A 12,624-nucleotide genomic window follows, 5' to 3' on the forward strand; every position below is an offset into this window, starting at 1 on the left:
GGGGGGGGTGGCTGTGAGGGTGCCAATGGAGCTGGGAGCTAGAGAGGACACTGTCAGCGGGGTCTGGCATACCTCTGTGTGTAGTGTGGCCAAGGCAGCTCCGAGCCAAATGTATGGGATGAGGATTGGGTCATCAGCTCACTAGACAGCCGGCCCCACATCCCTCATCCCATCCCAACCCACTCCCCAGTACATATGTGCTTGGGACCAAGGAGAGGGTGTGAAAGCAGTGACTTGTCAGGGCACAGCCTACGCTGTCCAAGGCTCCCGGACACCCTACCCAAGTGCTACCCGAGTCAAGAGAGAAAGCACATGGAACTGGAACTCATGGGGTCCTGCAGTCACATGGGCAGGAGAAACCTCGCAGGACCAAACAGTAGCAAGAAAAGAGAAACCTGACAACTAACCTCAGGAAAGAGGGCCCCTTTCTCCGCCAGTGTCCCTGCAGCACCCTCTCCAGGCCAGGCTGAACAACTTCCTGGCTGGCCAAGGAGAAATAACCAAGGCCCAGGTCCATCATCAAAGAGCAGGGGGAAAGAATGCATTTGGAGCCAAGAAGCAATAGACTTAAAACCTACACAAATGCTCTCCCACTTTTGGTAATTTGCCACAGGATGAGGCCCAGCATTCCTCACGTAGAGGCCAAAAAAGTCACCCTCCCAGATTCCCTTTCTCCTAAGAAGTATTTCTGTAGACATGTAACCTGGTCTCCACCCATCAGATGCATCCAGGTAACCTCGGGCTCAAAAGATGAAAGAATGGATGGGAGCATTCTTAGGTACTTGGTGGACCAGGGGTGCCCCTCTACAGGACCTGAAACTGGGTATTGCTGCAGCAAGTGAGGAGCTGGGAGAGCTTAAAGGACACCCATGAGGGTACATGGGTACATGTGAGGGGCAGAGCTGAGCTGGACAGTGACATCCAGTGAAGAGGGATGGGTGCTCGATGAGGAGACCCACAAGGTCAGGTTGAAGAGAGACCTGAGGAGACATACTTGAGTGGCCAAAGTGGTGGACACAGGCAAGGAGCAAGTCAGAGAGAAGGAGCAGAGTCCAATGGGAGTCTTGACTCTCCTGCCTCACCTGGCCCTGTCATCTGGCTCTCTTCCCCAGCCTCTTTAACCTGTCTCCCCTCAATTCTCCCTAACTTCCCTTCATTCTCTCTCACCTGCCCCAACAGCCGGCATCCCCCACTTAACCTTCTCAACTGTTATTGTCTAGTCATCCCTCCCCCCACCTGCTCTGCCTACCTGTCTCCTCCTCAGTCACTCCTCTCAGACCTCCCCCCTTTACCTTTAATCCTCCACTTCTGTCTTGCTAATCTGTCTACCTTCACTTATTCTCCATTTGTCCCTTCTCCCATATCTTTCTTGCTGACAGGGGCTGTTGTTTCCCACCCAGGAACCCTCAGGGTGTTCTGGGCACCCTGGGGCTGGGTTGGGGCTGTGGACCTCAGAGCGGGGAAGGGACTTGGGAGGCAGCAGGATGTGTCAGACTTGCATGGGAGAAATGGGCAAGAGGTGGGGAGGAGGGTATAGAAAAGGCTGTGTAAAAGATGGAGGTCCTCTGGGATTGGGATCTGGGGGTGGAATCTGAGGTTCTGCAGCAAAAGCTGAAAGCCGGGGAGCCAGCCCACCTCCTCTACCCTTAGGTGACCCAAAGTGCCCTTTTCTGCACATTTCCCACCCTCTGCCCCCAAGGAGGGTTCTCCTGACGCTGCAGTGGGGTCCCTGAGAGACATACCAGAGAATCCAAGGGGGCACTGTGTGAGGGATGGGCAGTGGAAGTGGAGCTGAGATCCCACTGAGGGTTCCCTGGTGCAGTTCTGCCCACTCCACCTGCAACCTGTGCCTGGTAACTAGAACCTTCACCCAGACCTACCCAGACCACCCAGCACAAGTTTGGCCATTTTCAGGACCATTGCAAAGCAAGAAAAGCAAATTTCAGAAAAATGTATTCCATATGATTGACTCTACTTTTGCAGAACTAATGACAAGAATATGTGCCACGAACCTGCATTTGATATAAGTATAGAGAAAGCTGAGTTAACAATGATTCTCTTAGGGGGTTCGAGTGGGAAAGGGAGAGGTAGAGAGGGAGTTAAGAATGAAAGGGGAATAATATAAGCTGAATGAAAAAAATAAGCATGGGATCATTTTTTCCTTTTAGTACATTTTAATCAACTTTAACTTCCATTTTTTTTGTTTTAAAACACTAGAAACTTACAAGAAGTTGCAAAAATACTCCGAGAAGTTTCCCATACCCATCATTACATAACTATAGCACCTTCTCAAAACTAGGAAATTGACACCATTGCAATACGAATGACTAGACTACAGACCTTACTGGGATTTCACCGGCTTTCAAATGCATTCATTTTTTTTTTTGTATGTCTTTGTGCATGATTCAGTGACATTTTATCACATGTATAAACACCATAATCAAAGATACAAAATTGTCTCCTTATCCCAATGAAAGACCTAAGGGCCACCCCTTTACCGTCACACCATCCCTCTGCTGTTACCTTAGACAACTACCAATCTGTTCTCCATCTCCATAATTTTGTCATTGCAAGAATGTTCTATAAATGGAATCATATAGTATGTAACATTTTGAGATTGGTTTTCTTCATTCAGCACAATGTCCTTAAAAGCCATCCAATTGTGTGCCTCACTAGTTCCTTCGTTTTTATTGCTGAGTACTATTCCATTGTATACAATGGAATGGCTCCACCAATAACGGAATATTTAACCATTCACCTGTTGAAGGACATGTGGATGTTTCTGGTTTGGGATTACTATAAATTATTAATATTAAATAGTTTAGCTAGTACTAGTAGTTTAATGGGCTATTAAAAGTGCCATAAGGGGCACCTGGTTGGCTCAGCTGGAAGAGTCTTCAACTCTTGATCTCAGGGTCATGAATTCAAGCTCCATATTAGGTGTGGAGCCTACTTAAAAAGAGTTCCATGAATATTCATATCAAATTTTTGTGTCAACATGCATTTTTATTCCTCCATGATAAAATGCCCCTGAGTATGATTATAGCATCCTATGATGTAAGTGTATGTTTAACTTTTTAAGAAACTGCCAACTGTTTTCTAGAGTGGCTATACCATTCTGCATTCCTACCAGCAATGTATGAGAGTTCCAGTTTCTTTGAATCCTCACCAGCACTCGCTCTAATCAGTATTATTATAATTAGCCATCCTAATAGGTGTGTTGTGGTATTTCATCATTTAATTTGTTTTTCCCTAATGGTAATCAATACTGACATCTTTTCTTGTGTTCATGTGCCATCTGAATATTCTCTTTAGTGAAATGTCAATGTCTTCTGCCAATTTTCTAACTGGATTTTCATCTTATTTTTAATTGATGAGTTTTGAGAGTTTTAAAAAAATATTCTAGAGACTAGTCCTTGTCAGATATATGATTTGCAAATATCTTCTTCTAGTTGGTTACTTATTTTCTTTTCCTCTTAACAGAGTCTTTCACAGAGTAAGTTTTTAATTTTTATAAAGTCCAATTGATCCTTTTTTGTGTGTGAGAGAGAGAGCACGTGTGCCAGAGCAGGGAAGGGGCAGAGAGAAGGGGGACAGAGGATTTGAAGCAAGCTCTCCTCTCCACTCAGAGTGAAGAGCCTGATACAGGGTTTGAACTCATGAATGTGGGATCATGACCTGAGCCAAAGTCAGATGCTTAATGCACTGAGCCACCAAGGCACCCCTATCCTTTTTGGTTTTTTTTTAAGGGTTATGCTTTTGGTGTCAAGTCTAAGAATTCTGCCTAACCTACATATAGACCATTTACATTTAGTGTAATTATTAGTATGGTAACACTTAAGTCTGCCATCTTTTTTTCTGTTCTTTTTATTTTTCAATACTTGCTTTCCTTTCTCATTCTTTCCTGTGACTTATCTGAATATTTTTCAGTGTTTCATTTGTTTTATCAATGGTGATTTTGCATATATCTCTTTGTGTCGGCTTTTTTTTTTGTGGTTGCTCTCAGATTTCAATATACATATAAATGTAACTTATCACAGTGTAATACTACTGACATTTTACCACTTCAAATGAAATACAGAAACCTCATTGCTGTTTAGGTCCCTTTACCCTCTCTGCTTTATAATTATATCCATACCTTAAAAATCTTTTAAAATACATTGAGAATAATGTCAGACAAAGTAAAGTGTACTTTGCTTTCAAACACCTAACATTATTTTTAAACTTCTGAAGAGGATAGTCTTTCATATTTACCTACATATTTACTCATTCTATACTCATTTCTTCATTCCTCATGTTCTAAATTACTTTGGTTTTCCTTTGCTTTTTGTTTAAAGAATTTCAGTAATTCTTTTAACACAGGTCTGCTGGTAACAAGTTTTCTTAATTTTCTTCACTTAAAAATGCCTTTATTTCACCTTCTTCCCAAAAGAATATTTTCGAGGCACCTAGGTGGCTCAGTTGGTTAAGCATCCAACTCTTCGTTTCAGCTCAGGTCATGATCTCATAGTTTTGTGAGTCTGAGCCCCATGTAGGGCTCTGCTTAAGATTTTCTCTCTCTGCCCCTCCCCCACTTGCGTATCTTTGTCTCTCTCTCAAAATAAATAAATAAACTTAAAAAAAAAGATTTTCACTGGATAAAGAAGTCTGGGATGGTAGTTCTTTTCCTACAGCATTTGAAAAATGTACCACTTTCTCCTGACCTCCATGGATTCTGAAGAGAAATATGCTATCAGTCAAATTATTGTTGCCCCATAAAATGTAATGTGTCATTTCTCTTTGGTTTTTCTTTTCCTTTCTTTTTTTCTTCTTTCTCTCTTTCTTTCTTTCTTTCTTTCTTTCTTTCTTTCTTTCTTTCCCTTCCTTCCTACTTGTTTCTTTCTTTCTTTCTTTCTTTCTTTCTTTCTTTCTTTCTTTTTTCTTTCTTTCTTTCTTTCTTTCTTTCTTTCTTTCTTTCTTTCTTTCTTTCCCAGTTTCCAAAAAGGCTTTATTATATACAGAGGGGAGGGGTTCAGTCCTTTTTGAATGCCTCTTTCCTCATGACTACCAAAATATTGCTCAACTCCTCTCTCTCTCTGTCCCCATGGATGTGTGCCTCCATCCTTTTCTTGATGAACTTGAGGACGTGCTTGTCTTTAGAGACCATGAGTAACTCCATGGCTTGTGGCTCCTATGGGGTGAAGCCACACAACTGTCGGATCATGTCAGGTTATGTTGGATCATGTCGGATCATGTCACGAACTTAGTGTGCTGGGTGGGATGCCCGCAGCGGTGGCTGTGCCTCAGCTTGCTTACGGTCTTAATCAGCTTATGTCCCTTGTTGAGGCCTCCGGTCATAACGTATCACAGAGCCGTGGCAGCTGCTCCTCAGTGGCTCCTGAGGCGGAAGGCTGTTTACTTTCAAGATTCTTTGTCCTTAGTTTTCCAAAGTTTGATTATGATGTGCCTAGATATGGCTTTCTTTGCATTTATCACATTTGGGGTTTACTCAGCTTCTTGAATCTATAGGTTTATGTCGTTTACCAAATATGTGATATTTCAGCCATTATTTCTTCAAAAATTTTTTTCAGACCCAAGTTTCTTTCTGCTTTTCTTCTGGAACATCAATGATATGAATGTTAGATATTTTGTTATTGTCCCAAAGTCCCTGAAGCTCCTTTTGTCTCAACAGGTACCTTTTAATTAAGACAAAAAATCTACTTTTATTTTGTGTAGAATTCAGTCTATTTACTCTCTGTTGTTCAGAGAGGATAATTTCTATTGGTCTATTATCAAGATCACTGACTCTTTCCTCTCTCATCTCCATCTTCCATGGAGAAGAATGAGTTTCTTCCACTGAGTTTTATTTCAGTTACTGTATTTTCAGTTCTTAATTTTCTGTCTGGTTCTTTATGTCCTCTATTTCTTTGCTGAGACTCTACATATTTTTTAAAATATTTATTTATTTTGAGAGAGAGAGCAAGTGAGCAAGTGTGAGTGGGGGAGGAGCAGAGAGGGAGAGAGAGAGAGAGAGAGAGAGAGAGAGAGAGAGAGAATCTCAAGCAGGCTCCTTGCTATCAGCACAGAGCCTAACATGGGGCTCAATCTCACTAACCATGAGATCATGACCTGAGCCAAAATCAAGAGTCAGATGTTCAACCAACTAAGCCACCCAGATTCCCCAAGATTCTATATTTTAATTTGTTTCAAGAGGGTTCATGAGTGCTCCTTAAAGCATTTTTACAAGTTATTTTAAAATTCTTATTAGATAATTCCAATATCTGTGTCACCTTGGTGTTGGTATCTATTTATTTGCTTTCCCCATTCTCTTTAAGATTTTCCTGATTCTTGAAATATTGAGTATAATGAGTTATTTTCTCTTGTACCCTGGACGTTTAGGGTATTATGAAACTACAATTCCTTTTTTTTTTTAAGATTTTATTTTTAAGTAATCTCTATACCCAACATGGGGCTTGAACTCATGACCCCAAGATCAAGAGTCTCATGCTCTGACTGAGCCAGTCAGGTGCCCCTATAATTTCCTTTTTAAAAAGTGTTACTTCCAGGGGCACCTGGGTGGCTCAGTCGGTTAAGCGTCCAACTTCAGCTCAGGTCATGATCTCACAGTTCATGGGTTCGAGCCCCACGTGAGGCTCTGTGCTGACAGCTCATAGCCTGGAGCCTGCTTCAGATTCTGTGTCTCCCTCTCTCTCTGCCCACTCCCAACTTGCACTCTGTTTGTCTCTCTCTAAAGCGAATAAGTAAAACATTAAAAACTTTTTTTTAATAAAATAAAATAAAAAAACTACTACGGTCTTCCTTCTGGCCGCAAGGTATTTACATTCCTTCCACATGCAAAATCCACTCTTTCTACAACCTCAAATCACTCATCTATTTTGCATCAGGCTCATAGTCAAGGTCCACAATCACACTGTCTAGATCAGATCCAGGTGTTGTGAAGGTCACAATACTGCCAGGATTCTGGAAGTCTGGGGTACTTCTTGAGGGAGGGAAGCTGGTGCAACTATTTGGGAAAGCAATAGATGAGTATTTAAGACCGCGTTGCCTGTTATGGTAGCCACCAGTCACATACATCAATTAAATTTAATTTAAAGAAAAATGAAAAGGCCTGGAAAATTCAGTTCCTTCATTGCACTAGCCAATTTTTTTTTTGACAGAGAGAGAGACAGAGAGAGAGCGAGAGAGAGAGCACAAGCAGCGCAAGAGGGGCACAAGAAGAGAGAGAGAGAATCTCAAGCAGGCTCCATGCTCAGCATGAAGCCCAACACAGGGCTAGAACTCACAACACTGGGATCACGACCCAAGCCAAAATCAAGAGTTGGAAATTCAACCAACTGAGCCATCCAGGAGCCCCTGCCCTGGCCAGATTTTAAGCACTCAATAGCTGCATGTGGCTAGCGGATACTGCATTGGACAGCACAGACATGGAACACTTCCTCCCTTGAAGAAAGTTCTATCGAACCGTGTTGACTAGACATTATAAGTTCAGGTATACCCTATGCCCCAGAAATCCAACTCCTGACTATATGTCTTAATCTGGAGTCTCCCAAAAGCATGGCTTGAGCCAAAGAGACAGGTGACTTAGTTGGGAGGTATCCCCAGAAAACACAAGTGAGTGGGGAAATTGGGGCTGGGGGAGAAAAAAAGCCAAAGTGACGAAGAATCTGGACTACAGTGAGGCAAGTAAGGCACTCAGGGCACTTGCCTGAATCTGAGAGTGAGTCCCTCCCTAAGTTTGTACCCCAGCTGCCTTGCTTCCCCACCCTAGTGCAAGCTCTGAAAGGGTGACTGCTGTGGGCAACCCAAGCTCCTTCCTAACCAGGGACCCTCCAAGGACATGAAGAGTCACGCAGAACGCACCTCAGAATCGACCCACTGAGGAAAAGGGAAGCAAAAGTATTTACTGACTGCCTCCCAGCCCTCGCTGGCGGAAGATTGCCCTGGAAATTAATCCTGGCCCTTCCAGGTGTATTCTGCATGCAGACAGGAGAAAGTCCTCAGATGGGGAAGAAAGGCACAGTCATATGAGGTGGGAAGCTGTCAAGGTGTTCGAGAACTGACCACCAGGTCTCCGAGTGAGTGAAAAAACTAACTGAAGGGATATGGTGGGGCGCACCAGCTGGGGTGTTATGGGATATCTTAGAAGACCTCCCACAGAGAGGATCTGTATGAGCCTTATAGTGATAGGGAGCTAGAGACAACCTAAGGGTCCATCCCTAGGGGAGCAGATAAGTAAAAGTGTCGTGGGCACGTCACGGAATACAACGTGGCAGTTAGAAACGGAGAACTTGGTGTATACCTCTATATGGAGAGATTTCAGAAACAGTTATGTTTAAAAAAAAAAAGTGGGGGGGGAGAGAAATGGAATGAAATTTATAGCACCATCCCATTTATGCAAATTGGAAATACAGATACACACACAAAATCACAAATTATAAAGATGCATCTTTGCAGCCGTATATCAAGTGCATTAAAGTGGGTTCCTGTGAGCGGGTGGGGTGGGAGTGGGGATAGAGTAGGGGAAGGGGGGTAAAACCTTAGAGAGTCTTTCATGGGCCAATTGTGATTCTATGTTATGATCTGAAGAGTATGATTAATAACTTTCTGCACCTAAGGGCCAAGAGAAAAAAAAAAAAAGGAATGAAAAATATGAAGTATCTGCACATCAAAGCAATTCCCTACCTGCTACACAATTATTATTACCGCAGGGGGATGAGGATAACAAAGCAACCAGACTCTGCCTGCCTTCTGGAAGCCCTCCTCGCTGCCTTCTCCCCAGGCAGCCTTCTCCCCAGGCAGCCCCTCCAGTCCCCAGCAAGTTCTCTTGCCCCTAGTAAAAGAGGAACTCCCTACCCTTTCATGCTACCTAGAGGGAGAGAAAGGAGAGCTGGCTGGCTGCGAGTCCCAAAGATTCCCATCTTCTTTGGTTGTATGTAGAAGAGAGGGTGAGCTCATGAGGCGCTGTTCAAACCCCAGCTGTGCCTCAGTTTCCTCACCAGTAAAATGGGGATGATCATAAGTGTAACAGCTCATAGGAATGTTCAGAGCATACAATGAGTTCCCAGAACAAGCTTGAATGGGCAAAGCTCCCTCTCTACCGCTCCAGCAGCCTCCCTGCACGTACCCTGCCCAAGCCCCTGCCCTGCTCTGCCGGCTTCCTGTCCCTCTACCTGCCTGGGTGTCAATCGGGGCATTCTCAGAGCTCCAGGAATTCCTATACTAGGCTCGGGAACTCCTTAGGTTCCTCTTTGATATTGAATTTCAGTTTCTGTTTCCATCTTAGCTTAACTCTGGGCGCTCACCTGTCCCCACCCACACCTGTGAGCTCACCTGGCCCCACAGCTGGCCCCACCCACTCATCCCTTTTAAGCCCTTGCGACTCGCAATTTCCATTTGCCTTTTCACTTTACACACATCAGCATGATTGCTCACTTAGCCGGGCTCAAAAGCAGAGCCATGCAGTCAGGGAAGCAGTCACAATTTGGCCATGGCCGCGGCATGGGTCCTGGTGCTGGTGGCTGCAGGGCTGAGCTTGGCCAGCGCGGGCCCCGTCCCCACTTCCAAGCCCACCACAGCCTGGACAGACTGTGACTTTGGCAGGTTCAAATCTCTGTCACCAAGGGAGCTGGAGGCCTTCAAGAAGGCCAGGGATGCGTTGGTGAGTCCCCATTGTTGTGGGCTAACCTCCAGCCTCCTGCTATGGGCTAGCCTCTCACTTTCCAGCCATGGTTAACCAGTGTCCTTTCTGCCATGGATTAAACTGCAGCCTTCCTGCGGGACCAGCCTTCATCCTTGCTGCTTCGGGCTAGCCGCCAGCCCTCCTACTGGGGGCTAATCTCTGCTCTTATTCTCTAGGAAAATTCGCTGAAAAGCTGGAGTTGCACCACCCGCCCCTTCCCTAGAAACCGGGACCTGAGACAGCTACAGGTGAGTTGGAAGTGAGGCCACCCTTACTGGCACCTGGCCCCTCTCCCTGACTCCTCAAGGGGCCCCTCACCTCCTTTATCTCACCTGTCCTTCCCTGTCTCTGGTCTCTCCTCACCTGTCCTGTGCTCCCCCAGCCCCCCCCCCTTCTGCTTCAACTGCTCCCTTGACCCCATCCCTCCCTTGGGTCTCTTTCTATCACCTCTCTGCCTGTCCCCACGTCCCTATCTCCTTCACCTGTCCCCGTCACTTTCACTCTTACCCAATTTCTTCTCATTTCTCTCTTCTTTTCACTCCCATCTCCTCAAGCTTCTGTGACTCCCATGAGGTCACCTTTCACTTGTCCCATTTCACTTTTTCACCCGTATCTTCCCTTATGTGTCTGCCTTCACCTGTGTCCTCTCTTCATCTGCATCCTTCTCCTGCTTCCCTCTCACCTGGCCCGTCCCTGATCCCCAACCTGTGTCACAAACCACCTGCCTTCCCTCTCTGCACTCCCGGACCTGTCCCCACTTAACTAGGCCCTCTTGCCTACACTTCGTCGCCTATTCTTTCTCACCTCTCCGCAGGTGTGGGAGCGCCCCGTGGCCTTGGAGGCTGAGCTGGCCCTGACGTTGAAGGTCCTGGGCACCATGGCTGACGCGTCCCAGGGGGACATCCTGGACCAGCCCCTTCACACACTGCGCCACATGCACTCCGAGCTCCAGGCCTGTGTGAGTGCTCGGGGTACCGAAGCCGTGTATGTGGGTTCTCCGCTTATGGGACCTCTCCCCTCTGCCGCGGGCCCTGCCTCACGCACCACCCTCCTCTGCCCCCAGGTCTCGGCTCAGCCCACAGCAGGCCCCCAGCCCCAAGGCCGCCTCCACCACTGGCTGCACCGGCTCCAAGAGGCCTCGAGGAAGGTGAGTGACCTGAGACGGGGACGGATGCCCGGGCCCTGTGTAAGGGAGGAGGTTGGACACCCCAGCAAGGGCAACCATGTTCTCCTCTCGCAGGAGTCTCAAGGCTGCCTCGAGGCCTCTGTCCTGTTCAACCTCTTCCGCCTCCTCAAAAAGGACCTGGAATGTGTCGCCAGTGGAGACCTGTGTGTCTGAGGATGCAGACCCACCCCCAGCTCATGTGGGACCCCAGACCTTATTTATGCACGAAGAAGCCCCAACCCTGCCTTAAGTTATTTCCTCTCGCCCCTTATTTATGGAGCCGTGGCGTTGACCTAGATCCAAAAGCAATGTTTGTTTTTCTACTTTTATACAATGTGCACAAATAAAGCAAAGGGTGGGACCCTTCTGTGAGAGTGGATCCTTGAGCGCGTGTGTGACTGAGTCTGTGGCTGCATGTGGACGTCTGTGTGGTGCAGGTGAAATGCGTGACTTCTGCGACTGTGTGCGTGTATGGATCTAAGCGAGTATCTGCCTGAACCTGAGTCTGACTGAAGATGTACAACGGTTCATGCCCACGCGTGCGGGGGTGTGTGCATTTAAGCGCATGTTTATATGTCTCTCTGTCTATCCCTGCCTGTGTGAACTGGGCATCCCTCTCTTCCATGGGTACTTAGGACAGTTGGAGGTCCAGCTCAATCAAGATGCTTTATCCTATAATAAGTATCAGAAAGCTAACTCAAATGGGGAAAGCAAAAATGAGTTTATTATCATACATAACAAAAAGTCAGCTGGCAGGGCAGTTCTAGGACTGGTTGATTACTTAATATTCAATAATGTTATTGAGGAACCAAATTCTTTCTGTTTCTTTTTTTAAAGTTTATTTATTTTGAGAGAGAGAATGTGCGCGTGTGCGTGGGGCAGAGAGAGGGAGAGAGAGAATCCCAAGCAGGCTCTGCACTATCAGCACAGAACCCGATGTGGGGCTCAAACTCATGAACCGTGAGAGCATGACATGAGCCAAAATCGGACGCTTAACCGACTGAGCCACCCAGGTGCCTCTGTTGGCCGATTCTTACTCTGGCTACCTCATGGTCTCAAGACGGCAGCCACAGCTCCAGCTGTCACACACAAACAATATCCTCCAACTCCTAACCAACCGCCTCAAGCTTAATGGAGTAAAACAACACCATTTTATCCTGCTCACAGATTCTGTGGGTCACGAATTTGGACACGGCCCAGTGTGGACAGCTTGCCTCTGCTCCACAATGTCTGGGGCCTTCACTCTTCTCCCACAGTTTTTAAAAGCAAGGAAAGCCTTCCAGAGAAACTCCCTGTTTCTGGATGTGCATGCTTGTCTCCTTGGCTAGAATTCAGTCACATGCCCAAGCCTACAGCAATCCGGTGGCAAGAAAGATACAATTACAAAGATAGTGTTGGGGGGGGAGGGGGTCTGGCTGACTCAGTCAGAAGAGCATGTGACTCTTGATCTCAGGGTCATGAATTCGAGCCCCACATTGGGTGTAGAGATTACTAAAACAAAATAAATAAATAAACTTAAAAAAAAAAAAAGATGGTGTTAGACTAATCAAGATTCACCCCTGATACTAGAAAGAAGGACTTTCCCTGAAAACATGCCCCATGGAGAGGGGATACCAGAACAAACTTAGAGTTCGACCAGCAGGAAGAAGGTAGGAGATGGAACCAGGTACCAGCCTATAATGGCACATGGAGGTTCCAAGTCGTGAATCTCTTGCAGGACTAATACTCAGTGGGTCCCCAGTGGTGGCACTGCTTCTGTTGTGGAAAATATTGAAAACAC

General features: G+C 46.0%; 1 protein-coding gene across 2 annotated transcripts; it reads left to right on the top strand.

The window, feature by feature from the left end:
* The first annotated feature begins 312 nt into the window (after positions 1–312).
* On the top strand, positions 313–11,018 carry LOC125153301 (interferon lambda-1-like). Of its 2 annotated transcripts, XM_047836351.1 has the most exons (6): positions 313–340; positions 9,498–9,658; positions 9,856–9,927; positions 10,494–10,637; positions 10,743–10,826; positions 10,920–11,018. In XM_047836351.1, exons 1-6 carry the CDS (start codon positions 313–315, stop codon positions 11,016–11,018), a joined length of 588 nt encoding a protein of 195 aa, XP_047692307.1. The 2 variants fall into 2 exon arrangements, with proteins under 2 accessions (XP_047692307.1, XP_047692308.1); XM_047836352.1 differs by lacking the exon at positions 313–340 and having other exon boundaries at positions 9,488–9,658.
* Positions 11,019–12,624: the final 1,606 nt, after the last annotated feature.

This window comes from Prionailurus viverrinus, chromosome E2 (genome assembly GCF_022837055.1).
Source record: "Prionailurus viverrinus isolate Anna chromosome E2, UM_Priviv_1.0, whole genome shotgun sequence".
Lineage (NCBI taxonomy): Eukaryota > Metazoa > Chordata > Mammalia > Carnivora > Felidae > Prionailurus > Prionailurus viverrinus.

Excerpts from the sequence above, each read along its gene's own strand:
- LOC125153301 (XM_047836351.1), top strand. The coding sequence starts at position 313 with ATGGAACTGGAACTCATGGGGTCCTGCA. Across the intron at positions 9,659-9,855 it reads AGAAGGCCAGGGATGCGTTG|GAAAATTCGCTGAAAAGCTG; the intron begins GTGAGTCCCCAT and ends CTTATTCTCTAG. Across the intron at positions 10,827-10,919 it reads TCCAAGAGGCCTCGAGGAAG|GAGTCTCAAGGCTGCCTCGA; the intron begins GTGAGTGACCTG and ends CTCCTCTCGCAG.